The 24,193-nt window shown below is 48.2% G+C and overlaps 1 protein-coding gene across 3 annotated transcripts in view; it reads left to right on the forward strand.

The window, feature by feature from the left end:
* The window catches only part of CSMD2 (CUB and Sushi multiple domains 2), a 294,243-nt gene that overhangs the window by 16,852 nt on the left and 253,198 nt on the right, over positions 1-24,193 (forward strand). For 2 of the 3 annotated variants that reach the window (XM_088067353.1, XM_088067355.1), the window contains exons 1-2: positions 10,114-10,243; positions 10,381-10,650. In XM_088067353.1, the coding sequence (XP_087923479.1) occupies positions 10,494-10,650 (157 nt within the window). In that variant the 5' untranslated portion in view covers positions 10,114-10,243; positions 10,381-10,493. Of the gene's footprint in view, positions 1-10,113; positions 10,244-10,380; positions 10,651-24,193 lie in introns of those variants that run through there. The other variant, XM_088067354.1, reaches the window with a different exon arrangement.

Consider the following 24,193-nt stretch of genomic DNA (forward strand, 5'->3'; position numbering starts at 1 on the left):
CCAGACCTCGTGTGTTTGCTGTTCCTCCTCAGCTTTGGAGCACTTGTGTTTTTAAGCTCAGGGACCATTTTCCGTCATGGAACCATCCCCTCTCCTCTCCTGTGGGCTCTGAGCTGCTGTAATCTCACACATTAGCAAAAGAATAAACTTTTTAGCCTGGAATAATTGTATTCTCTATCAGTGACAGAATCTATTTGGGGTTTTTTTCCCCCCTCCTTTAAGTGGCAATTTTACATGGTAGAAAACTTTTTAATTCTCTTCTGCAAGCTACATATAAAATACAACAGATAGGCAAAAATGGATTATTAAAGCTATCTATTTTTCTTGGCATTCCTGTAATTTAATAAACTGTTTGAGTTCTGCTTCTGCAGCTTGTGACATCACCAGAATAAACCCCATCCTTTGATTAATAGCTGTTCAATCAGTCCCCCTCCCCACATTATCTCCAGTTTAATGGGAGCCGAGCTAATTCTGGAAAAGTTTGGATTGGGGAGCTAAACAACTTTGGGAAAACTGCAGTAGTGGCAACACCAGCCAGGGGAGATTTTGAGAGGAAAGGGAGATAAATGCTGTTTAATGCCTGTGGGGGAAGGTGTTTCTGTCTCCAAAATACTGCAACTCTGCGTGGCTGCACCTCCTCCAAATGGCTGCTGCATCCTCCAGCTTATTCTGGCTTTGCTGGAGCACCAGGGCTTGGATTTTTACCCAGGGATGGGGAGACTTTCCCCAAAATTCATTAGAGTTTTGCAGATTTATCAACAGCGCAGTGCAAGGGCAGTTTGAAAGGGGGAAAAAGGTGTTTAAAGGCAGAAACTGCAGTGGTTTCCATCCTGGAATTGATTCTGTAAGAAAAGATTGGATGTGGCACTCGGTGCCATGGTTTAGTTGAGGTGGTGTTAGGGCATGGGTTGGACTCGATGATCCTTACAAGGTCTCTTCCAGCCTGGTGATTCTGTGATTCTTGTCCTGCCTGTGCTGCAGGGAGAGGCTCGGAGCCGGCGTAACAGATGATTTTTAGCATTCACAGCTGGTTTGGGGTTTAGTTTTGGTTGGTTGGGTGCCTGAGTAGGATCTGCTGTGCAGCCACCACGGGGCTTGCACGTCCCTTCCCTTCAGAGATTTGAGTGAAGCTGCGGCCTAAAACTTCTGTGGGGGAAGAGATCCACTAAGGCTGGGCCTGGGGAGGAACGTGGGGAGGAGGCAGCAGGATGGAAGTGAAGCTGACTCTTCTGAAGAAGGGCTGCCCTGCTGGGGCTCTGCCGTGTTCAGCCCCTGCCAGGAGCGCGCGGCAGGGTCACGGTGACACCGTGTCATGGGTGACATTTATTCCCAGCAAGCTGCCTCTGTGTCACCTGCGGTGTCCTCACTGTCAGGGCCTTCTTAGGGACTTCCAGGAGCTTGGAACAAATCTCTGGAGCCTCAGCACTGTGGATGGGTTTGGATGAATCACTGAGAGGGAGGTGGGTTTTCTGTCAGGGGCCGATGTGGCTCGTTTGAGCCACTGATCACAGAATCCCAGGATGGCTGGGATTGGAAGGGATCTCTGGAGGTCAAGGCAGGGACACCTGCAGGTGACACATGAATGTGTCTGGGTGGGTTTGGAATGTCCCCAGAGACAGAGATGCCTCTGTTCCCTCCCCAGGTTTGCTGCACGCTCTTTGCAGTCAGAAGCAATTTTCCATTTGGGTTTCCTGGCTGGAAAGGCTGGGACAGTGATGGTTGTGTTGGGATGTTCTGCTGCAGCTTTAGGGACACAGATATTGGGGACAAGAAATGGGACCTGCTGCCATTGTTGTCATGGCCCCTTTGGTGTGCTGGAGTGAGAGAGAAATTCAGCTCCCCCGGTATTGACAAGGAGGTGGCCCCAAGGTGTCTCAGGAGAGGTTTTTGGATGGATTTTGGTGAAAATGCCTTCATGGAAAGTTTGTTTAGGCATTGGAAAGGCTCCCCAGGGAAGTTTGAAGTCCCCATCCCTGCAAGTGTCCCAGGAACACCTGGATGTGGCACTCAGTGCCCTGGGCTGGTGACAAGTTGGGGATTAGTCACAGGCTGGACCTGATGGCCTTGGATCTCTTTTCCAACCTCAGTCATCCTGGGATTCTTTTCCATGATTCGATGATACTGCATGATTTGATGGTGATGAAATTCCATGAAGCATCTTCAGATTGGTCACACCCTGAGCCCTGTGATCCTTTTCCTGGTGGAAGGAGCTGCTGCCAGCACAAAAATCAGGGGGAAATGGGGCTGCCATGGGCAAAGTCTCACCTCCAGTCATGACCGATTCTGCAGGAAATCCCAGAAACTTTCCTGGCATTCCAATACCTGACCTGTTCCCTGTTTCCTTGCGTCCCACTCTTTCTCCTCGCACATATTGACCATTGGCTCTGGAGTGCTCCAGAAAATAACCAGCTGTTCCCTTAAGTGGATTTGGTCAATCCCTCAAGCTGACAGATGATTTTTATTATGTACTATTACTTAATGAACTCTTTTGTGGCAAATGTAATTCAATACAGATCCTGATTCCCAGTTTGTCATCAGTCCTTTTACAAAGGAAGAAAAATGGGAAAGGACTTGATGATTCCTTTATCTTGTTATGCTAATTGTGTTAGGAATATTGGAGGAAAACAGGCAGTGCACTGAACAGGAGAAAAATCCAAGCTTCTACTCCACTTAAAGAAAATGGGAATTTACTGGGGCAGAACAGACCTGGCTTGAACCAAAGGAAATTCTGATCCAAGTTTTGGGTTTGAAAACCATAAGTAAATAATCATTTTGCTCTGTAAAATTATTTTTCCAAGGAATCCTGTAGAAGCCACAATGGAGGGAACAGATCCTGCAAGAGAATCTTGGGGGAAATTCAGCAGTGAGTTAGGAAAGAAATCAGGATTTGCCCAGGGAGGTTCATATGACATTCAGTAGTGATGGAATGCACTGGAAGGGAGTTTGGGAATTGGTCAAGGTAGAGGAAGAGTTTTATGACTTTTGTGCCCTCCAGATCCTGGTTTGTGTCCCTGAGAATTTATTTTGCTGTGGTTTGTGCCCTTAAACTGGATGGATGAAGCCTTGGAGTTCTAGCTTCCCAGAATTCAGCTTTTTATTTGTAAAATGGGATGATTCCTCTTTCCTGTCTTTTACAGAGGTTTGAGAGAAATGCGTTGGGAGAGTCTGGAACTGCGGATTTCCAGGTATGAGTAAAAAAGCTTCTGAGAACTGGAATACTCCTGAAGGTCCATGTGGGAGCCATGATGTGAATAATGGGAAAAAAGGAAAAAAATTAATGAGAATCTTCATTGGGTATCTTCAATCCCATGCTGGAAACAGGGCAGGAATTCTGGGAGGAGAACCTGTGTAATCCTGTAAAACAAAGCAGGAATTCTGAGTGGAGAAGCCATGTAACCTTGTGCTGGAGTCAAGGCAGGAATTGTGGGTGGAGAATAGAACCCGTGTAATCCTGCTGAAACAGGGCAGAAATTCTGGGGGAGAACCCATGTAATCCTGTGCTGGAAACAAGGCAGGAATTCTGGGGAGAGAACTGTGTAATCCTGCCAAAACAAGGCAGGAATTCTGTGTGGAGAAGCCATGTAATCCTGGTGAAATAAGGCAGGGATTCAGTTATTAAATCCATATAACCCTGCCTCGGTTCCTGAGGCAGAGCTGTGGTTTCCACTCCTTGTGCCTTAATGATGCTCCAGCCTTGTTCTTCACAGGGTCTGGAGGGTGCTTGGCTGATCCTCAGCTCCCTGATTTCCAGCTGAACACATCCCAGGGATAGATCCAGTACAGGTTGCTTGACCCTAAGAAATGAAATGTTGATGAATCATGGAATGGTTTGGGTTGGAAAGGGCCTTAAAGCTCATCCAGTGCCACCCCTGCAATGGGCAGGGACACTTTCCACTATCCCAGGTTGCTCCAGGTCCCATCCAGCCTGGCCTAGAACGCTTCCAGGAGTGGGATGTGACAGATGGACTCTTTCTTGGTGTCCCCCCTCTCATCTTCCCACATCTGAGGTTCACTGGGGCTCTGAGTTCATTGTTACTGGTGCTGCTGGGAGTTTGGGAGCGATGGATGGGCTTTGGGATTTCTCACAGCTATCTTGGTGTTCCTTCCACAGCCTCTCAGTTTGGTAGATGTCCTCCCCTGTCCCCTTCCCCACAAGGCGAAGAGAGTGAGGAATGTTGTGGCAACACTGGAGGTTCCTAATTGCTTGTCTAATTTATCTGAGTTGAAATTCTGGCTGGCAGCCACGTGTGGAGGAAAATAAGGGCCAGTGGGCACATCTTGCCAAGGCATGAATTCCTCCTTATAAATTGTCCTAGAGCACCTCAGCCATCTGGGTAACCCAAAATAGATGTTGATGCAGTGTGGAAAGAGGAGCAGTGAGGACTGAAGTAGTTCTGAGGTGGAGAATGTCACCTGGAGGATTGCTGTGAGATTGTTTAGCAAGCCCACAAGAGTAAACAGACTCTGAATTTTATACTGGCACCAGCTTGGCCTCCACCACTACCTTGTTTATTTACATAAATGGGATTAGAAGGGAAGGAAGAGCTGAATTTTTTAAACATGGGTGGAGAGAACAAATCTGGTGTTGGTGTATCAGGATTAAATCTAAAGCTCAGTGAATCAGAGAGGTTTGGGTTGGGAGGGATATTAAAGCTCATCCCATTCCAGCCCTTGCTGTAGGCAGGGACAGCTCTCACTGTCCTAGGCTGCTCCAAGCCCTGTCCCACCAGGAGTGTGCTCCAGCTTTTGACTGAATTATGACCCACACTGCAGCCTGTTCCCATAGGAAGCGCTTTGCCTGAAGAGGTGAAACACATTTGCTCCTGCAGCCCCTCCAGGAATGAAGGTTCTCCACCTTTTGCAGGACCCGTAACTACTTGCAAAACAGCCAGGCTTTTCCAGCTGTGCAGTTAATTCCCATTTTGACCTCTACTGGTGCAATATCCTCTTAAGCCAAGCCTAAATGTGAACTTGGGAGTGAGCTGACTCAGTGGTGCTGGGTGAAACACTCAGATCTTTGTCACTGCCCTGAGTCACTGGTGCTGCAGCTGGGTGAGAGTTTGGTGGTGATTTGTTGTGACGGGGCTCCCAGAGGCTGTAAAATCTCATTTAATCAGTCTGGTACCTCTGACCCAGCCAAGTGGCTGAAACAGAGCAGCCCCAGCCTCGATGCAAAGCTGCTCTGCAGGGGTTGTTGTCAACCTCAGAACCTTGAAATTCCCAAGTGAAACACCCCAAGGGGATATAATTAAGCAGGATTCCACATCCAAGCTTTATGGTTTGATCTTTGCTATTAAAACTCAGCTTTTAAACTCTGCATTAACAGGAGTTTGAGGGACTAAGGCAGGAGTGAGTTGTGCACCACCCAGGCATTGAGTATTTTGTGTTAATCTCCCTCTGAACACACAAGTAAAGTCCCTATCTCTGAAATTCACAGCCAAGTCTCTCTTCTATCAACCATCTTTATTGCACCAGCACTCAATTCTGAGCAGCTCGGGCATTTTTCATAAATAAAACATTTTTATTATTTGTCTCCATCTTTCCATACAAAAAAAAAAAAGGAAAAAAGAAGAAGAATAAAAAAGCCCCCTTCTTATTCTGTCATCCTTAAAAAATTTATTGCAGATGAATTGTCATCCAGCTGTTTCTCACCCTATAAATCATAGGGGATTATCTGAGATGGAAATGTTCACTTTAGGGAAAACATGAAGTCCTTATAGGACTCTGGGACTTTGATAAATGACAGCTTTTCCTCACAATACCAGGACAGAAAAACTGAATTCTCTTAAAATTTTGCATGGCTTTCCCTGGTAGAGTGGTTGAGGTTTGTCCCTGCAGCTTCTCCAGGAAATTAACCCAGGAATTCAGTCAAGCTTCAGGGGATTGCATCAAACTTCCAAATTACTTCTTTCTCTTCCTCATAACTGGGTGAGTTATTTTTTTACATTTTATTTTCTGGGAAAGTGATTGTTGTCCTACAAGTTATGGATAAGTGGCTTATAGGATAGAGAGGAAAAGCTCGTCCTTCCCTTTGGATCACCATCTCAAATAATCCCCCATTATAGGCATGGAACACGACAATTCCTGAGTGGAAAAGGCCATTCCAGCACTTTCCAGTCCTGGACTGGGTATCACCACAGAGCAAATATTGCAGTGCTGCCCCTCCAAACCCCCTCCAGATTCTTCTGGCACTTCCAGTGGGATTGAAGAGTTTTGTGTTCCCCTGAGCCACATCCACGTGCCTGTAATGGTCACCTGCTCCAAATCCCAGTTCTTGTGCTTCCCTCCTCCAAACACCCATTTAAATTCCAGTTTGCTCCTGCCACGTTCAATAATTTAATGTGTTATCAATTTACTCCTCATAGCTGGAGGGAATGACTGATGCTCTGTGCACACACTATGGGCACATCTATGGTTCATGAACAGCTAAAGTTAGGAAATTCTAAATGGTAAATGTATCTAATTATCTCCAATCATAGGCTCACTGTAATTAGTGGGATGCTGGTTCCCTTCTATTTTTAAAGAACAGAGATATTCTCTGTAATAAAAACCTCAACAGATTTGTGCCGTGGGTATGAAAATAGAACATGGTTAGACTATTTCTGAGTACAGAAACAACTTTCTGCCCCATTTTCTCAAAGGGATTCCTGTCTGGTGGTTTCACAGGCTGCAGCCTTCCCCTTCTGTTCCTCCATGGCTTCATCTGGAAAATTCTCTGTTTCCTCATCTGTAAAGTTATTTTTTGGAAGATGAAATAGCAGTTAACACTTTCACATTCCAAGCAGGATGGGCCAGGTTTGCAGGATGTTTTGTTGGGACGTTCAGAACTGGCCACGTGTTGATTCTGGTTGATTGCGAGCTGGATTTGTCAGTTTTACTTTTTCTATTTTGGGAGCACACAGCAAATATTATCCAATTAATGCCAAGAGCATCCTTCCCTCTCTCCCCATTATTTGTCCTGCGAAACATGATTTGGCATAAATTTTTCTGTTCTAAATTCAGCTTTTCTTTGTGAAGATCAGCTGTTTACAGTAGCTTCCCTATAACACTTTAATTTTCAATTTTGCTCCTTTGAATGCTGCTTTCGCTTCTTCCTGTAAATATTTTGATGTGTCTGTGGTTGTTTTCCTTTAAATGTTGTGGGGAAGCGAATGCAGCAGCTGCTTAGGGTGCTTCAGAATTTGAAGTAGTCGGGTTTCATGGGACACACTTTTCACAAAGAAAATTGGTTGTGGTGGAAAAAAGTGGGAATTATTTTCCTCATTAGGAGGAGGATGTACCCTGTGCCTCAGGCTTTGTTTCAACAGGTGACACCTTGGGAAAGGTGTAGGATCATGGTATGGTTTGGATGGGAAAGGATCTTAAATCAGCTCATCTCATCCCACCCCTGCCGTGGGCAGGGATAACTTTGCCTGTCCCAGGTTGCTCCAAGCCCTGTCCAGACTCACTTTGGACGCTTCTGAGGATGGGGCAGCCACAGCTTCCCTGTGCCAGGGCCACACCACCCTCACAGGGAAAAATTCTTTCCCAAAATCTCACCTAAGCCACTCTCTGGCAGTGGGAAACCATTCCCTGTGTCCTGTCGCTCCAAGCCCTTGTAAATTGTGTCTCCCCATGTTTCTTGTTGGCTCCTTCAGGTCCTGGAAGTCACAATGAAGTCACCTCAGAGCCTTCTTTTCTTCAGGAGCAATTCCAGCTCTCCCAGCCTTTCCTCACGGGAGAGCTGCTCCATCCCTCCGATCACCTTGTCCCTCCTCAAGGATCCTGGGCTGTAACTCTGCCGTGGGACAGGGACACCTTTCCCTATCCCAGTTTGTTCAACCTTGGACACCTCCAGGGATGGGGCAGCCAGAGCTTCCCTGTGCCAGGGCCTCCCCACCCTCACAGGGAAGGATTTCCTCCCAAAATCCAGCGCACAAAGCGGTGCAGGACCTGCAATTCGGGGACGCTGCTGTTCTTCAGGAGGAATCGGAGCAGAGTTTTGGATGGGAGCAAGCGGGACATAAAAAAGTGGGATGATAGCTGCAGGGAAGGTGACATTCCAGCCCGGCTCCGGCTGCGGGTGGCAGTGCAGAGCAGGATTTGTGTCCCGGTGGGCGCTCGCACGGCAGGCAGGAATTCTGTGTTTAGTGAGAGGTGATCTCGCAAGGTGAGACGCAGAATGAGCGCTCGGGGTGAGAGGGGCTGGGACCCGGAGCATCCCTCCCTGGGGGTGCAGAGGCTGCAGAAGTTGGGGATGGCCGCGCTCATCGCAATTGTCCGTTACATTAATAAACGCAGTATTTTTTCATAATTATTTTAGAGACAGTTCAGCCCTAAACCTCCGTTTGTTTGTTTTTTTGGTTTTTTTTTTTTTTTTTTTTTTTGCGACGCAAACCTACCCGGAGAGGAACCCCTGGATTTGAAACAGCTGCGATCCGATTGCCCGGGAATAAAGTGGGATTGTGGCTCCTCAGTGTCTTTTTTTATGCCTGTGGATCGTTCCTGGTGCATGCAGGGCTCTTTGGCTCAGCCCCTGCCCTGCAGCAGCCCCATCACAGCTTCAGCCGGCTGCAATATTGGGCTGGGGGACATCGCTGGCTGGCGAGGGGACACCGGCTCATGGAGCTGTGGCCCCCTGGCCCCGGAGCTTTCCCTGGGGGAGCTGTGCCTGTGCACAATCGGGGCTGTTTGAATTGATGCTGCAGCTTAAACAGACATAAAGCAACTCTTTCATGTGCCAGCCCCGGTTGCCTTGGCTCTTGGCAGCGGCTCCCGGTGTGGGAAGTGCGAGGATTGAAATGCAGAGGGGACGGAGGGAGAGGAAGAGAGAAGGAGGATTGATCCCAGGGGTGGAGGGACAGATCTGCGAGCCCTCGACATATAATTTGTTTTTTAGCTGTCAAATAAGCTCATTCAAGGCAACCGGAACACGGCCGAAGAAGGAGGTTTTGCAGCAAGAAACTGCAGCAAATGCAAAGCCGGGGGAGCAGGGGGATGGGGGCCAGGGGAGCCCCCGAGGTGGCCCCGGCACGGCCGAGGGGAGCGGCCCGGGCCCGGGCTGGAACCGGGGGCACCGGCCCGGCCTCGCATCCCGGGCAGAGCGGGGAAAATTGGGCTGGACCGCGGGGGGAAAGGGGATAAACAGGGCTGGAGAAGGGATGTCGGGCTGGCAAATCCCCCCTGTTCCACGGGGCTGTGAGAGAGGGGCAACTCCGGGCCTGTCATGAACGGAGAGTCCGTGCTTGGCGAGGAGGGAGGAGGGGGGAGGATGCTCGAGCGTTCCAGAGTGCCTTTTTCTTCCTTATTTATTTATTTCCTTAAGCTCTGGTGTCATGTTCGAGTTGTTTTCCTTGTCCCTGGATCTGAGCATCATTAGCAAGATAATGAAGTTCCCGAATGTGGCGTTAAGTGGCTGCATTCCTATTCCTCCCTCCCTTTTCCCCATCTTGCCTGCAGCTCCAGGGACCGGCGTACCGGGAGATGTTAAAACAAAAACAAGGGGAGGTGCTGCTGCTGCTGGTGGGGGAGAAACGAGGCTCTGCCAAGGGCAGGAGCTGCCTGTTGGCTCGGGGGAGGGGGCACAGCCTTTCCCACCTCCAGGATGCCCCAGGACCAGTCCCACCAGCATCAGGGCACCGCTCGGGTGCTGGGAGCCGTGCTGCCAGGACAAGTCACAGACGGGGAAAAGGGAGGGGAGGAGGGGGTCTGTTGTGATCTGTGTTTGCAACAAAATTTGCCTCGTCACAAAAATTGTGTCAATAGCATCAAGTTGTTGTTTTGTTGTTTTTTTTTTTTGGGGGGGGGGGGTGCTGATTAACAGGGATGTGTGCGTGAGAGAGAAATGGGGGCTGGGGGGCTCGTTCCTCATCAGGAATCCTAGAGTGTCAAAAATAAACACACTGCTGGAGCCCAGTTTGTGAGGTTGGGTGCTGGTGGGAGGTTTTGGGGGGTAGCACAGCATCCGCCCCTCCACAACACCCCTCTGGCCCGGCTTCCAGAGAGGGAACAAAGCTCTGGGAACGATTAATCAAATAGCTTAATAAAAAAAAAAAAAAAAAAAAAAAAAAAGTATAAATCCCCGAGGGCTGCGTGGTGCTGGTGGTGGTGCTGCTGCCGAGGAGCTGGCTCTGAGACAGCCACCGGGAGGGACGCGCCAGCCCTCCCCTGCTCTCCTCTCCTCTCCTCGCCTTCCCTCTCCTCTCCCCGAGCTGCTGCCACACTTGGTTCATTCCAGCTGCAGAAGCTCAGAGCCTTCCATGCGGTGGGATTTTTTTTTTTCCTCCTCCTGGGCTGAAAAAAATTAAGGGGGAAAAAATATATATATATAAAAATCACAAGCCTGACCCGCTTCCCCCCCCTCGCCTCCCCCCTCCTCCTTCCTTTCTCCTCTTCATCCAGCCGAGCCGAGGACTATCCCAATCGCCGAGGGGAAGGAAAAAAAGGGGGAAAAACCCAACAGCGGCAAACCAGCAGACACCCAGCACGCCCCATTCCTGCTGCTGCCCTTTGACATGCAACCTTCCTTGGGATGGGACCAGCCGGGATGCAGCTGCAGCTTCGGAAGGCACTGGTGGAAATTGGGGATCGTGGCTCTCATGACGGCGGAGGGGAGCGCCTGGAGCCGGGTGCTGCTGCTCTCGCTGGGGCTGCTGGCTGGCTCGGCGATGGGTGAGTGGCTGGGCAACTTCTGCAGGAGCATTGCTCATCCATCCCCGGCTCCTGCGGGGAAAGCACTGGCCTTGGACCCCCGGGCGGGAAGGGGGGTGCGGGGTGTGTTGGCACTGGGGTGATGGCACTGGGGTGGTGGCACTGGTGTGGTGGCACTGAGCTGTGTGGCACTGGGGTGGTGGCACTGAGCAGTGTGGCACCGGTGTGTTGGCACTGGTGTGGTGGCACTGGGGTGATGGCACTGAGCTGTGTGGCACTGGGGTGGTGGCACTGGGCTGTGATGGCACTGGGGTGATGACACTGAGCAGTGTGGCACTGGGGTGTTGGCACTAGGGTGATGGCACTGGGGTGGTGGCACTGGTGTGGTGGCACTGGGGTGGTGGCACACACTGCCCTGGTGTCTTGGGCACAGCACCGAGGGTGTTCAGTTCAGACCTTTGGAGCTGCATCCTTCGGGAGCAGCAATTTTTGAAGCACTGGAATGTGATAAAGGGTGGCTCTCTATGATCTCATTCCCCTTCTCAGATGGGTCAGGTTTGGGCACAGGCGCTGGTGATGTGCAGGATGACTGTGAAAAATGCCAGCCCCGCTTTCCCCTCTGTCTTTCCCTGGCATCTTAATTCATGATTTCACTACTCTGCTGCTTGCCTACAGCTGATAAAACAGATTTCTGGATGCCTTGCATGAAGATGGAAGCACTTTCCTCCTTTTCCTCCTCTTCCCAGCTGAATATCTCTTATATATGAGCTCGTTGGCCTCAGCATCCTGGTTTTTATGAAATATGCATGTTTGGGCTTGAAAGCAGAAGAAGACTTGAATTTGGGGGCAGTTTGCTTGTGTCTCCTACCTTATTTCCGCAGCTGCCCTTGCAGCCAAAGCAGATCCAGGGACTCAAGTTTATTTCTGGTGTAAACAGCAAATATTTAGGGACTGTCCTTCTGTGTGTGTAGGAGGGGGAAGAGTGGGAGAGCCGAGTGCTTGGCAGTGGCTGCTCTCCACACTGTGCAGTGCCCCGATTTCCAAGAGTTTCCAAGTCCCGTTGTCTTGTCTGCTGTATCCTGGGCTGGAGGAATGTGTGTTTGGGTGTTGATGTGTATGAAAGCTCCTTGGGTTTGGGGGTGTTTCTTTTTTTGGGGGGGGGGAAACTTCATCTGGAATGTGAGACTGATTTTATTATGTAAGGCAGGTTTCCTTTCGGGGGCTTGGGGATGAGGATTAACTGCTGCTCCTGAGCAGTCTTGCAGGGGAGCTGAACAGTTTGCTGACTAGGAGGATCTGTTAGGAAAGACTGGAAACCCACCCAAACAACCTACAGGTCCCTAATAAAGGCTGAATGTTTATTTTGGTGGCGATTTTTTGTCTCTTCAGCATGAACATTCAGCCTGTGCACAGAGGAAACCCATTCCAGCAGCTTCTCTTGAGCTTTCCTCACGTGAGCAGACTGATGGAGAGATACCTAAATCTCAGATTTACTCTACCAGGGGCTTACAGCTTTTTCTCTTTTTCTGAGCTGTCTGTGTCTTACTCATACTGGATCTTCCAGGCTTCATTCTGTACCTCACTGAGCATTTAATCCTTTCTTCTCAGGCCCCTGGTCCCTCCTGTCTGCATTTAGAGCTCTCTGTTCTGGATCCTTCAGCCAGAGGTTGATGCTCTGGCTTCTTTTGCTTTGTGAGCAGATCTGCAAAAGCTTTTTAGACCTCAGATGGTTTTTTATCTGCATCAGAGCCAGAGGCATTGATCAATAAGTCCTCTCTTTAGATTCTGAAACCCCAGCAAGGATGTTTTTGTGAGAGCAGGGTGCCAACTTCAGTGTCAGTGTCTGGTGCTGGATACGCAGGGATGCACACGCAGGGAGGGGAGGCAGCCGCCCTTGGCAGGGTCACGGTGGCTTTAGGGTGTAATCCCAGGAAATCAGTTCAGCCTCTGCTGAACCCTGAACCCCTGTGGAACAAAGTTCCAAGAGCTCCAAGCTCTCCCGTTCCAGGGTTGTGGAGGGAGCAGTAGCCAGGAGTTCCCATAGTGTGGCAGCAGAGCCGTGTGTGTGGAGCTGTCAGCCAGGAGTTAGACAGAAAAAGGGGGAGAAACCCTGCTCCCATCACACCAGCTGGGCCCTGCCTGCAGTCCTGCTGCCCAGAAATGGCCTTCTGAAAAGCAGCCTGGAGCCTGTGGTGCCCTCAGGTGTCCCAGGGCAGGATAAGGGAGCTTCCCTTGGGAAAGGATGGAGCTGGAACAGGAGGGAAGGTGCTGCCTGGTAAAGGGAAGTTTATTGTGGGCATGGAAGGGGAAGTGGTTTGTGAGAATCCCCTTTCACTTTGAAGGCTGCAGTGATGGTTTCACAGGGATAAGATGAGCAGAGGGCACTGGATTTGCCTTTGGCTGTGGGTTGATGGTGAGCCCTGCCTGGCCTCTCCAGTGTGATGATTCTGGAATTTTGTGTATTGATTGTCAGTCAGGTGGGCACAGCAATGCTGCTCACCCCTTTCTGGTGCTTTCTGAGCAATCAGCTGCGCTCCAGCACTGCAAGGTGTGTTAGGGGCATGTGTAGGCCCCGTGTGTGTGTGGTTAAAAACAGATAAAATACATTTTAATGGCCTATTCTAAAAGGGTCTTGACACCATTATTTACACACTGTGCTTTATTAGTCAGTACCTTGCTTGGTACTGGGTTAAAGGAGGATGCACCAGCTTGAAACACCAGCTCACCAATTTTAAACCCCTGTAATTTTCTTTTTTCTCAGTGGAAAACAGGCCTCTCTTTTGAAGAGTGGAGGAGCAGGAAGCTATTAATGAATTTTGTTTATGAATTTAAGATGTGGGCAGGAACAGAGGGCAGAGGAGGTTTCATTGCAGAGATCTCCACCTGCACTGATAATTCCACTCCCTGAGGGACCACGAGGGGTTAAAGAACATTCCCTGTTGTCCTGCATTTTGAATTAGGTGTGGACCAGTGCTAGAAATGGGAGGAGAAGGTTCAGTAGGAGGTGCAGTCAGTAAATCTGCTGGTTCTGGATCAAACTTGAATTCCAGACTTGAGCTGGAGACTTGTTCTGTCCAGAGGCACACTGAGAACATGGAATGGGATGTAGGAAAACCAAAGCAGGTTCCTGATTTAAATAGCAGTTTAAAGCCACATGTAAAGTGGGTTCATCCCCTCAGTGTGCTTCTCATTTCAGCATCCTATTGAAATTGGCCCCTTTAGTTCCTGTTAAGGATGTTTTGGATCCATCCATGAGCTATCCTTGCTTGTGGAAGGTGATGTTGGGTCCTGCTGTGGGTAAATGTAGGTTAGAGAGCACCTGTGCATCCATCCGAGGTGGTTTTGGGGAATTCTCTTAAAAAAAGTCCAGTAAGTAAAATATGATTCTGCTCTTTCTGTTGTTCAGACAAAATTTCAAGGCTGGTGAGAAAAGAGGAGCTTGTGAGATTCCAGGAGTTCTGGGAGCACTGAGGGGTCTCTGATGAGCCTGCCCAGCTCCCATTAATCAGCACTGAGGCCTAACGAGCTTTCCTGAGCCCAGAGCGAGCTCAGGGGATGGGGCTGCACCACTACCATGTGCATTTATGCTTTAAATCATCCCTTTATTTTGTACTCTTGTATTCAGTCCCCACTTGCGAGTTCCCAGTGAAGAACATCCACATCCAGCAAGTTTCCCCATGGAATTGTGTGCCCATAATGAGGAGGGGGAAGAAGAGCCCTTGCTGAGCTGTGGCCAGGACTCTGCTGCAAGCTTTGGGATGTTTGGTCCACAATTCAGGGAATCACAGAACCATTCTGACTAGAAAAGACCTTTAAGGTCCCAGCTGAGGGAGCTGGGGTTGTTCAGCCTGGAGGAAAGGAGACCCAGAGGTGATCTTATCACTGTCCACAGCTCCTTGAAAGGCGGCTGTGAGCAGCTGGGGTTGGTGTCTTTCTGCAGGCAACACTGACAGAACCAGAGGACACAGCCTCAAGCTGTGCCAGGGGAAATATAGGTTGGATATTAGGAAAACGTTTTTCAGGGAAATAGTAAAATACTGGAATGGTCTGCCTGGGGAGGTGGTGGAGTCACCATCCCTGGTGTGTTTATAAAAAACTGGATATGGTACTCGGTCTATTTGTGGTGTTAGGGCTGGGTTGGACTCGATGATCTTGAAGGTCTCTTCCAACCTGGTCATTCTGTTGGAATCCAGCACCAGCCCAGCACTGCCCATCCCACCTTCTGCCTTCCATTCCTTGTACCGATCCCATTGGTTGGAGCCGAGCTGGAAGTTGTTCCTTGCCTGTCACTGTCAGATTTTTTTGCTGTGGCTGCTGAATGCAGCTGAAGAACGTCTCAGCCCCAGCCTTCCTCTCCACTGAGCTGTGCCTGTCCCCAGGAGCCTCCCAGGGAAATGCTGGATCCTGCAGAGCTGTGCCCTGGGAAATGCTGGATCCCACTGCTCCCACCTGCAGGGATCAGAGCTGGGTCCTTGCTCCTCTGCTGCTGCCTCCACCTGCCAGAAGCTCCTGTCAGACACCAGCACGTGGAGGGGGATCCAGGACCTGTGGATCTGCGGTCCAGGTGTGGCTGAGCTGTTGATCAGGGGATGTCAGTGCTGTGGGGGATGTGTCCTGGGGCAGAACTGAGCATTCCTCCCTGCTCTGCAGCCGGGGAATGGTTCCTGCTCTCAGCCACTTGCACCAGCGCTCCAGGGATTTCCAGCCATGGAATTACTGCATGGTGTTTGCTGCCCTTCTCCGGTTTCCGAGAGCCCAGCTGGGTGGGAAATGCCAAATTTCACAGCTGTGCTTCTGTTCCTGCTGCTGCCCCCCCAACCCCTGCCAGAATCTGGCCTGGATCTTGACCAGAGGAAATTGTTATGATAAAGTTCAGGGTTAGCTGGGGGCAAGGTCAGGCAGCCTTAACTGGTTTTGAGCCCAAAGCATTGCAAGAAAAGTCTTCTTAACTCCGTTTTTATCAGGAGTATCCTGAGACACAGGGCTGGAGTACATTTTTCGTAGGCTTTAGTGAAATTATAACAAAGCTCTGTTTAGCTGAGTGGATCTTAAATAATACTTCTTTACTCTCCTCCATGTTTCTAGGCATTGGGAGGTTCAGAAACACCATGAATAGGCCTAAATTTAAATTAGGCTTTTTTTTTTTCCCAACAGAAAATAGAGCAAATTCAAATGGAAGGGAAAAGATAAGACTTTAAGGGCTACAAAAAAAGGAAATGATTAAGTAGTGAAGATTCTGTACTGCTGGAATTGTTGAGTGCAGCATTGAGCTGTCTCTTTGACATCCACAGCAGCCAGAAATGTCAGAGGTGGTGGTATCCCATTGATTTGCTCTAGTATCCTGTGAGGAATGATGGGAAGGGAAAGGGAATCAGGCTTTAAGGGGAGTTTAAACCAGGTGAGGCTTTTTGCTCCACCTGGGAAGAGGTGGGAACCGTCCATCCTGCCTGGTAACTGAGGATTTATGGTCCAGCTTAGTATTTTAATTTCCACTGCTCATTGAATTGTTTCCCTGAAGTCAGTTTAGTGAGAGCTCCAGTGTGCAGTTCATCCTTGTCCTGGAGATATTGCAGGGCAGGAACCTAGCAGGGGGGCTCTGAGCCCACCCAACCTCTGAGAGCAGTGAAACCCTAACAGATGTTAACAGGTGATAACAAAACCTCAGCCTGATATCCAGAGGTTTCTTCCAGCCCAAACCACTCCATGGAATAATTCTGCTTCATGGAGTGACTTGCACGAGGTTGTTTGGGGAGTTTGGGGCAGCTCACCTTAACCACAACATTGCTTTTGCCAGTTTGTTCCTCAGTTCTCCACTAAGAAACATGAGGCTCCTTGCTGTGAGGTGATTCCAGTGCAACTCCAAGGTTATTTCCTGCTCTGAGGAGAAGGCACTTCCCATGGCTTTCAGTGGAACTGGGATATGGAGATGAGCCCAGTGATAGCAGCAGCGGCAGTTCTGTGTGTGCACAGCGTTTCTGGGGGAGTGCACTACAGTGCAGTTAGAAAAACTGATGTTCTCTGCTTGCCATAAACAGGATGCAGTACAGGAATCTGCAAAATCTCTGTGCTGCCTCCATGCTCTGCAGTGGTTAACGTGTAATTGGGACAATCCCATTGATTAAAGGAATTAAATTAACTCTGTTTCAGTGTCTTGGCTCCATGGACGCAGCCAGAATGGAGACTGCAGGGAGCTTGGATGAAATTATTTTACACCTCCCTTGCATGGAAGTGGAAGACTGTTTTTTGGGTGGTTTTCCCGCTTTTTTTAATGGGACCTCATGGTGGGTTGTGTGGTGTTTCTTCTTTCTTCCCAGTGTCAGGTGTATTCCCTGGCTCAGCCCTTTGCAATATTTTCTTGTCCTTCCAGGGCACAGGCATCACCTGTAGGAGTAAAGTCCCTGGTTTTGAGTGCACAGTTGAGTTTGATGGATGGAAAGAGAACTGGGGGCTGTGTCAGAGTCCTGCTGGTGCTGGTGATTCCAAAGGGGGCAGGAAAATTGTGGAGTAAGGAGATGTGATGTTGTGACTTCCACTGGAAGAGGATCTTGTAACTGCAAGGGCTGGAGCAGCTGTGGCTGCCAGGGAGGGGTGGCATAAGGGAGTAATCAAACAAATCAGATCCTACCCCATTGCTGACTGCAAAAATCCGCTGGGAAATGAACCCGGTATTTGGGGGGTGAAGGTTTGCAGAGGTTGCAGGAAGTGGAACAGGGAGTGGAAACAGCCGTGCAGCCCGTGGTGTTGGCGTGTGACAGTGTGGTGTGATTATCAGCAGTGTCATTAGCTGGGAGCTGTAAACACCCAGAACGGTGGGATCAGTGAGGCTGGAAAAGCCCTCCCAGGCCATCGAGTCCAAGCTGTGCCCAATCCCCACCTTGTCCCCAGCCCAGAGCACTGAGTGCCACCTCCAGACCCTTCCTCGGACACCTCCAGGGATGAGACTCCACCAGCTCCCTGGGCAATTCTGATGCCTGACAGCTCTTTCCATGCAGAAATTCCTCCTGGATACACCTGGAGGTGGCCCTTGTGTGGCAGAGAGAACATACCAACAAGTATTGTGTGTAATTCTGGAGTGCTGTAGGAAAGAGGTGGAAATCACAGCCCAGAGGGACTTTCTTCCAGTGCTGCTGGAACTCTTGCTTGTCAAGCAAGGATTGCCTTAGGAAAACACACAAAAAAGGCCACCAGTGGCACCAGAGCCAGCCTGGTTTGTATGAGCACTCCCTAGGCAGGGCTGGAGCTGCAGCCAAGTCTTCACAGCTTCACAAGCTTCACAAAAATTCTCAACCCTTGCTGGCATTTCAGCTTCTTCCTTTGTTAATCCTGGGTGTCCTCGGAAGGCAGCTCCTCTTTCCATCCGACCAGCAGGAAATCTACAACATGGTGAATGTTTTCCCCTTCCCTCCTTGTCAAAAGGCATTTCTACTCCTGTTTCAAGGCATTTCTACTCCTGTTTCAAGGCATTTCTACTCCTGTTTAATTCCTGGGCAGAGCAGTGGAGGTGCTGGAAGTCAGGGAAGGTGGGAGGCAGAGGAAGGCCTGGCCAAGGTCACCCAGCAGGGTGTCAGCAGAGACAGGAGCAGCCTGGATGTCACTCCTGCGTCATCCCACACTGAGCACCAGCACGGGAATGTGATGCTGCAGCTCCTGAGGTGGTTTTTGAGAAGCCTTCCTGCTGCAGATGAGATTGGAGCCGTGTCTGTGCAAAGGCATTTCACAGTGGTTACACTGGAACAGAACGATTCCTGCATCCATTTATCAAAATTTGATAAATCTGTGATTTCCATTTCCAGACAGATAAAACAACGGTGAATCCCAAATAAAGGTGTCTCTGTCCAGAACACTTTTAAACAAAAGGAAGGGAAGATTTGTTCCTCTGACCTCTGGAATGGGAAGACTGTTCTGTCCTGGACAAATGGCTTTATTTGGGTTTCATCCGCCAGCCTTGGTGCCACCTACATTTCTTTCAGTGTAGCATTTCACCTGTTCCTCAGCTGTCACTTCAGTGTAGACCAAAGCACGGTCACAGCCTGATAATCGTGGCCCCAGCTGCATTAGAAGGTGCAAGAAGGGCTGGAATAGCCAAGAAAGATGAGTTAATCACAGGCAGAGAATTAACCACAACTGGGGATTTGCTGCTTCAGTGCTCTCCTGTTACTTGCCCACTCCCCTGACTTGCAGGAGTTGGAGCCCGGTTCCTGCTGCTTCCCATGGCTGGGAGCGCTGGGGAAGCCATCAGGGTGTGAGCCTCACTCACTCCGGTTCCCTTCCCCAGCCCTAAACAGCGATAAATAGAATTTGCAAAATGATTTACAGATTTATTCTGCAGAGAGAGATCTCGGGATGTTTGTGAGGAGCTTTCAGCAGGTACAGATTACACGAGGTTGATTAACTGCACAACTTCTATGTGCTCTTGGTTCTCTCCCTTGATTGCGTGGAGTGAATTCAATCATTTCATGTACAATTTGGGATTAATTGTGAATGACATTTTGAGGTGAAAGTTGTCTGTCTGCTACCGAACTTTAAGTAGTATTGTCAAAAAAAGGCAGGAATCAAACCAAATGCAGTTTCTGTTGCAGGAAGGATTTACACAGCTCTTACAATTCGTACAGAATTGCCTCTACAGTTTTTATATGTTTTGATCCATGTTTTATGGAAAGACTGTAGATTTTAAAAGCAAAGTGTGCTCACTAGAGATGGAAGGTGGGAGGTGTGCGCTGAGAATTTGCCAGAAACATCAGGGAAATGGATCCCAGTCTTTAGCAAACCAGACTATTGGCAGAGAGGATGGTCTGGACCTTCTGATTTTAATCTGCCAAACACTCTACCTTTGAAGCAGTTACTTAAATTATGTGAGCTCCAGCTTCTTGTCTATGGAGGGGGAAAAGCAGTGCTGTACTAACAGTATTGTCTAATTAATTATGAAGAGGAATGCCTGCAGGATGGCAGAGATCAAATGGAGAACTTGTTTCCTTGTTACGGTTCCTGTTATTTATCAGCAGTTGATCAATATTTTGTTTAGTTAATTTAGTGAAAGCACAGTTGGAAACAATAATTTTTATATTTTTTGGTGGCATTTATGTCATTACTTTTGGAGTTGGATGGCCTGAGGTGGAGCTTATTCCCTGAAAAAACAGGAGGAGTGGGATTTTAGGTACAAAAAATTTGCTGAGGAGCTTTGTGGTGGGGAGTGATGTGTTGGGGTGTAGTGGCTTACATGGGGTCCAATCCTGTCCCCAATCCTTCCTCTTCCATTATTTAAATCAATGGATCCCAGCAGGATTCTCCCTTTTTCTCACTGCTGTGGGCAAAGGAGGCTCTTCACCTTGCAAGGGCTGTGGGGAGCTGGTAAAGTCAGGGGTACAGAAAATTGCAGCTCATTTCTCCTGTGACAAAGGCACAATTCAATGTTCCTTTCCCCTTTATCCACCAAATAATAACACCCAGAAAAATACATTTCCTCCTGAAAAGGGGAGGAAAATATCCCATCCTGCAGAAGGATAATGAAGCTGGTGCTTTTCCAAAGGTGATGCCACTTTTAAAGATGCTCCTTGCATCCCACAGCATATTGTTTATGTCCCTCTATTGTTGTTTTGTCTCCATTAGGGAAAGGTTAGGCACAGATCCTGGACACTGGGCAGCTGTCAGCAGCATTCCCGAGGGGCTCTCATTAAAGTTAAGCACCACTTGGGCTGTTAATATTAAAATAAGGTCCACCTGCTGGAATAATGAAGGGTTTGAAGGATGAGGAGTTTGTCTCTCCTTGTGCAGGGACTTTTTTTTCCCAGTGATGCCTTAGGATTTCAGCTTTTCTATTCTTCATGTATTTGTAACCCTGCAGTTCTTCAACGTGTAACTCCAAACTCCACACACAGTGTGAGCTGCTGCTTTCCCATTTGGGTCAGACACAGCAATTCCTCTCCAGGCCTGGCAATCAAGGACACCTCACTGCCTCAGGCTCTGAGAGATGGAAACAAAAGGGAGTTGGGGGCAGCAAACTTGGGGTGAATGACTTCATTACCTGAAGCTGGAATTGGGAGATTCACCCCAATATGGAAATGGCCCAAACTTATAAAAGTGTGAAACCCCTGACCCGTGGTCCATTTTGGGTGCAGCCCCTGGGGGGCTTTGTCTGCCCGAAATGTCCCTGGAGGCCTCTCAATAAATAGAACTGCTTTTTATTCCCTGAATTCTGTCTGGCCTCTGTTTTTAGGTGGCCCCAAAAAGCATCACCAGTGTTTGGCCTTTCTTCCCAGGGTTGGGTTTAGCACAGCCCTGTACTGACCAGAAGGACAATCTGCCCTCCCTGAGGGCTCCACTTCCCTCTCTGCAGGCTCTGGTGTCCTGTCCCGCAAATTCTGCAGCTCTTCAAAAAGTGTTAAACCAGCTGGATTGGAATTTCTCTACTTTTCTGGGGGCTTTAATGAAAATCTGCTTTAAAAAGCCCCATCAGAGCTCCTGTGCTGAAGGAACAAGGTGTGGAATATCCCCATGCTGTCAGTAGAGCCCAGAGGTAAAGCCCAGGGTGGGTTTTGTGTGAAGTTCTTTGGATTTGATCACAAAGGGAGAAATCCTTCCCTGGGAGGGTGGGGAGGGGCTGGGATGGAACTCCCAAAGCAGCTGTGGATCCCTGGAAGTGTCCAAGGCCAGGCTGGACGAGGCTTGGAGCACCCTGGGGTAGTGGAAGGTGTGGGATTGGATGAGATTTAAGTCTCTTTCAACCCAAACCATTCCAGGATCCTGTTTTTAACTTTGCCCTGATGTCTCACTGACCCAGGGCCCTTCTCCAGTGGCACAGGCAGGGCTGGTTCTGACCCTGGGCAAGATTTAAGGTGGAAAAACCAACCCTGCAAGGTCCCTGCTGTTGTCACCTCTTGGTAAACACCTGCACTTCTTCCTACTGAATTAACTAATTCTGTTTAAAAAGAGCAAGTTCATTTTGCTGGATTTAAAATACCGGCTTTGGGGAGGCTCTGTCATTTGTTCCTCCTGGGAGCACTTCCCAGTCTTAAATTAGAGAACAAATTATGACCTTTTTTTGCCCAGGAGTCCAACTCTGAGTGTTCTTACAGGGAGTTTTTTGCCTTTTCTTCCATGAAATGCAGTTAACAGATGAGACTTCTGACAAAAAATCCCCAATTTGAACGTACAAGTCGATTCAATTCACCCCCTGTTGGCTCCTTGATTGAGAGCTATGTAGATTGAAGAAGAAAGGTATTGATCTGCTTTGGGGATTGAAAACTAAGATGAAGTACAATATGTCTGTGGGTGAAAATGAGGTTTTAAATGGATGGAGAAGGCGAGAGAAAAATAAAATGCAATGTAATGTTAAAGAGAATTCTGGGTTTCTCTGGTGGTTATATAGAGGTGGAGAGGTCACAGGATGCAGAAATTGTACAAGTCATGGAAAATCAGTGCCTGGCGCAAGAGTTTTTCTAAATTGGGTCAAAACAGAACAAAAAAATCTGGTTTTGGGCTATCAGAGCATCCATCATCATTGCCAAATTCTCTTTGGACAGAGGGACGTTCCTTGTTGAACAGAGCTTAACAGCTTTCAGTGCCCACGGCTGGTCTTTAACATCCCTTCCAAACCATTCCACGATTCTCTGAAATAATCATTGAGGTCTGGCCATTGTAAACGTGAAACTCACGTCTAAATGGACTGAGAAATTCAGCATAATTGAAATGTTTCACTCTTTCTCCAGATAATCTGGAGCCTTTTGTAGCTATTATTCTTTGGGGCATGTGATGGGCTCGTTTTTTTGGTTCATTGGGTGAAGTGAATTATTAACTTTTATTTATTAACTTTCCTCTGTACTGTCAACTCCAGGTGACTTCCATTGATTGCTCAAGGTGACAAGGAGGCATTAGGTAATAAATATCAAGTGCTGCAATACTTAAAGGAAGTGAATATGAAAGTGCTGTTAACGGAATCAAGTAAAAATTGGATTTATATCCTAACAAAAATTCCCAGGAGAAATTGCTTTCTGTTGGGCTCTTTTTGTAATTCAAATCCAATCACACAAGTGTGAGCTGTTGTAATACAATTGCCTGGCAGAGGGGTTTGTTGGAAGATCTCAGAGCACTTGTAAACACACAGACCATTTTGCTTTGCAGAGCACGGGGAGATGAGAATGGTGGTGCAAGAGAGAAGGGCTTTTAATAAGTGGAGTCTCTGCTTGTTCGGAGTGATATTTTTAATTTGCTTCAGATCTGGAGGTGTAAGATGCTGGGGATGGCAGTGGATGAAGTGGTTTCTTCTGTTTTGGCTGCTGCAGAGCTTCTCTGTTCTGAGCCCTGGGGGCTAAAAAGGGTCTGTGGCCTCTCTGCTAGCACCAGAAGGGGACTTGTGGAGCTTCTGGGCTTTTAGGGAGTAAAAAATGCATGAAAATACAACCTGGTTAATGAATTGATGTGTAAAATCTAAGTTAGAATCCAAAACATGGTGGGGAGGGGGAAGAAGCCCCTTGGAACTCACTCGGAGCTTAGCACAGATTTAACTTGTAAAGGAGCTCTCCCAACTGTGCTCTCTTTAAACCATTGGATCTCCATCAGGGAAAAGATGGAATTGATGATATTGTGACAATTCCTAGGGCTGAGGGCTTGTGAATTCTTAGGGAGATGGGATTTGGAGCCCCAAATCGCCCTTGGACCTTGAGGGAACATTGAACTTTACAGCTGGACACAGAGCTCCAGTGGAGAGGGAATTTGAGCTGGGTTTAAGTGTTCCATGGTGACAAGGGGAGACCAATAATGAAATGTTTTCATGAGGAATTCTTTAATTTTGGCTCCACTATGACTTGGGATGGATTTCACCTTGAACCTTACTTCACCTCCTTTGATTTTTATTTTCTTTTTTGAGATAATCCTAACACCTGAGGTGAAAATGCTTTTGAGCCCCCTGGATAAACCATTTAAATGCAAATATTATTTTACTGCAAAATAATTGAAATACAAATTGAAAAATTTGTTTTGGCGATAATAATTAACACCTTGTAAATGAGACTGAGTAAAAATGCTGCACATGAGTGGGAGTCATTTGCAGACGCTGGGTAAAAAGTTTTTCATCAAATTACCTTCTGTTTTCTGTGTTTTAATTTGAATTGGGGGTTGAGATGAACTGTGTCATTTTTACAGATATCTGCAGTGGAGGTGAGAAAAAATGAAATCTTCAGTGTGTTCATCTTAGAAAATAAGAATAAAATTTTCAGAAGGTTTTGAATCAGGCTGAACATTTTCATTGAGGCTCAGACTCCCAAGGGCAGGATTTTCAAGAATATTTAGATGCTGAAATAAGGTGTGTTTATAAGGGAAATGTGGCTGCACAGTTCAGATGGGGTTAGGAAGGCTCCAGAGCATCTCCCTGCAGTTCTTGTGTTATAAAATATTTGTAAACCTGGGGCTCTGAAGTTCCTTTGGAAAGGATTTGTGAACTTGGGTTTGATTTAGTGGCACTTGTCACAAAGGGGTCACCTGGTTTCTGACACCTCCCTGTGAATCCAGGGTCAGTCAGAGCCTCCCAGCTTCCAGCTCTGTGCCTTAACCATGCCTTAAACTATATTTT

This window comes from Pseudopodoces humilis, chromosome 27, assembly GCF_049639895.1.
Source record: "Pseudopodoces humilis isolate 2021_Gansu_Grassland_sample_001 chromosome 27, ASM4963989v1, whole genome shotgun sequence".
NCBI classification, from domain to species: Eukaryota; Metazoa; Chordata; class Aves; order Passeriformes; family Paridae; genus Pseudopodoces; species Pseudopodoces humilis.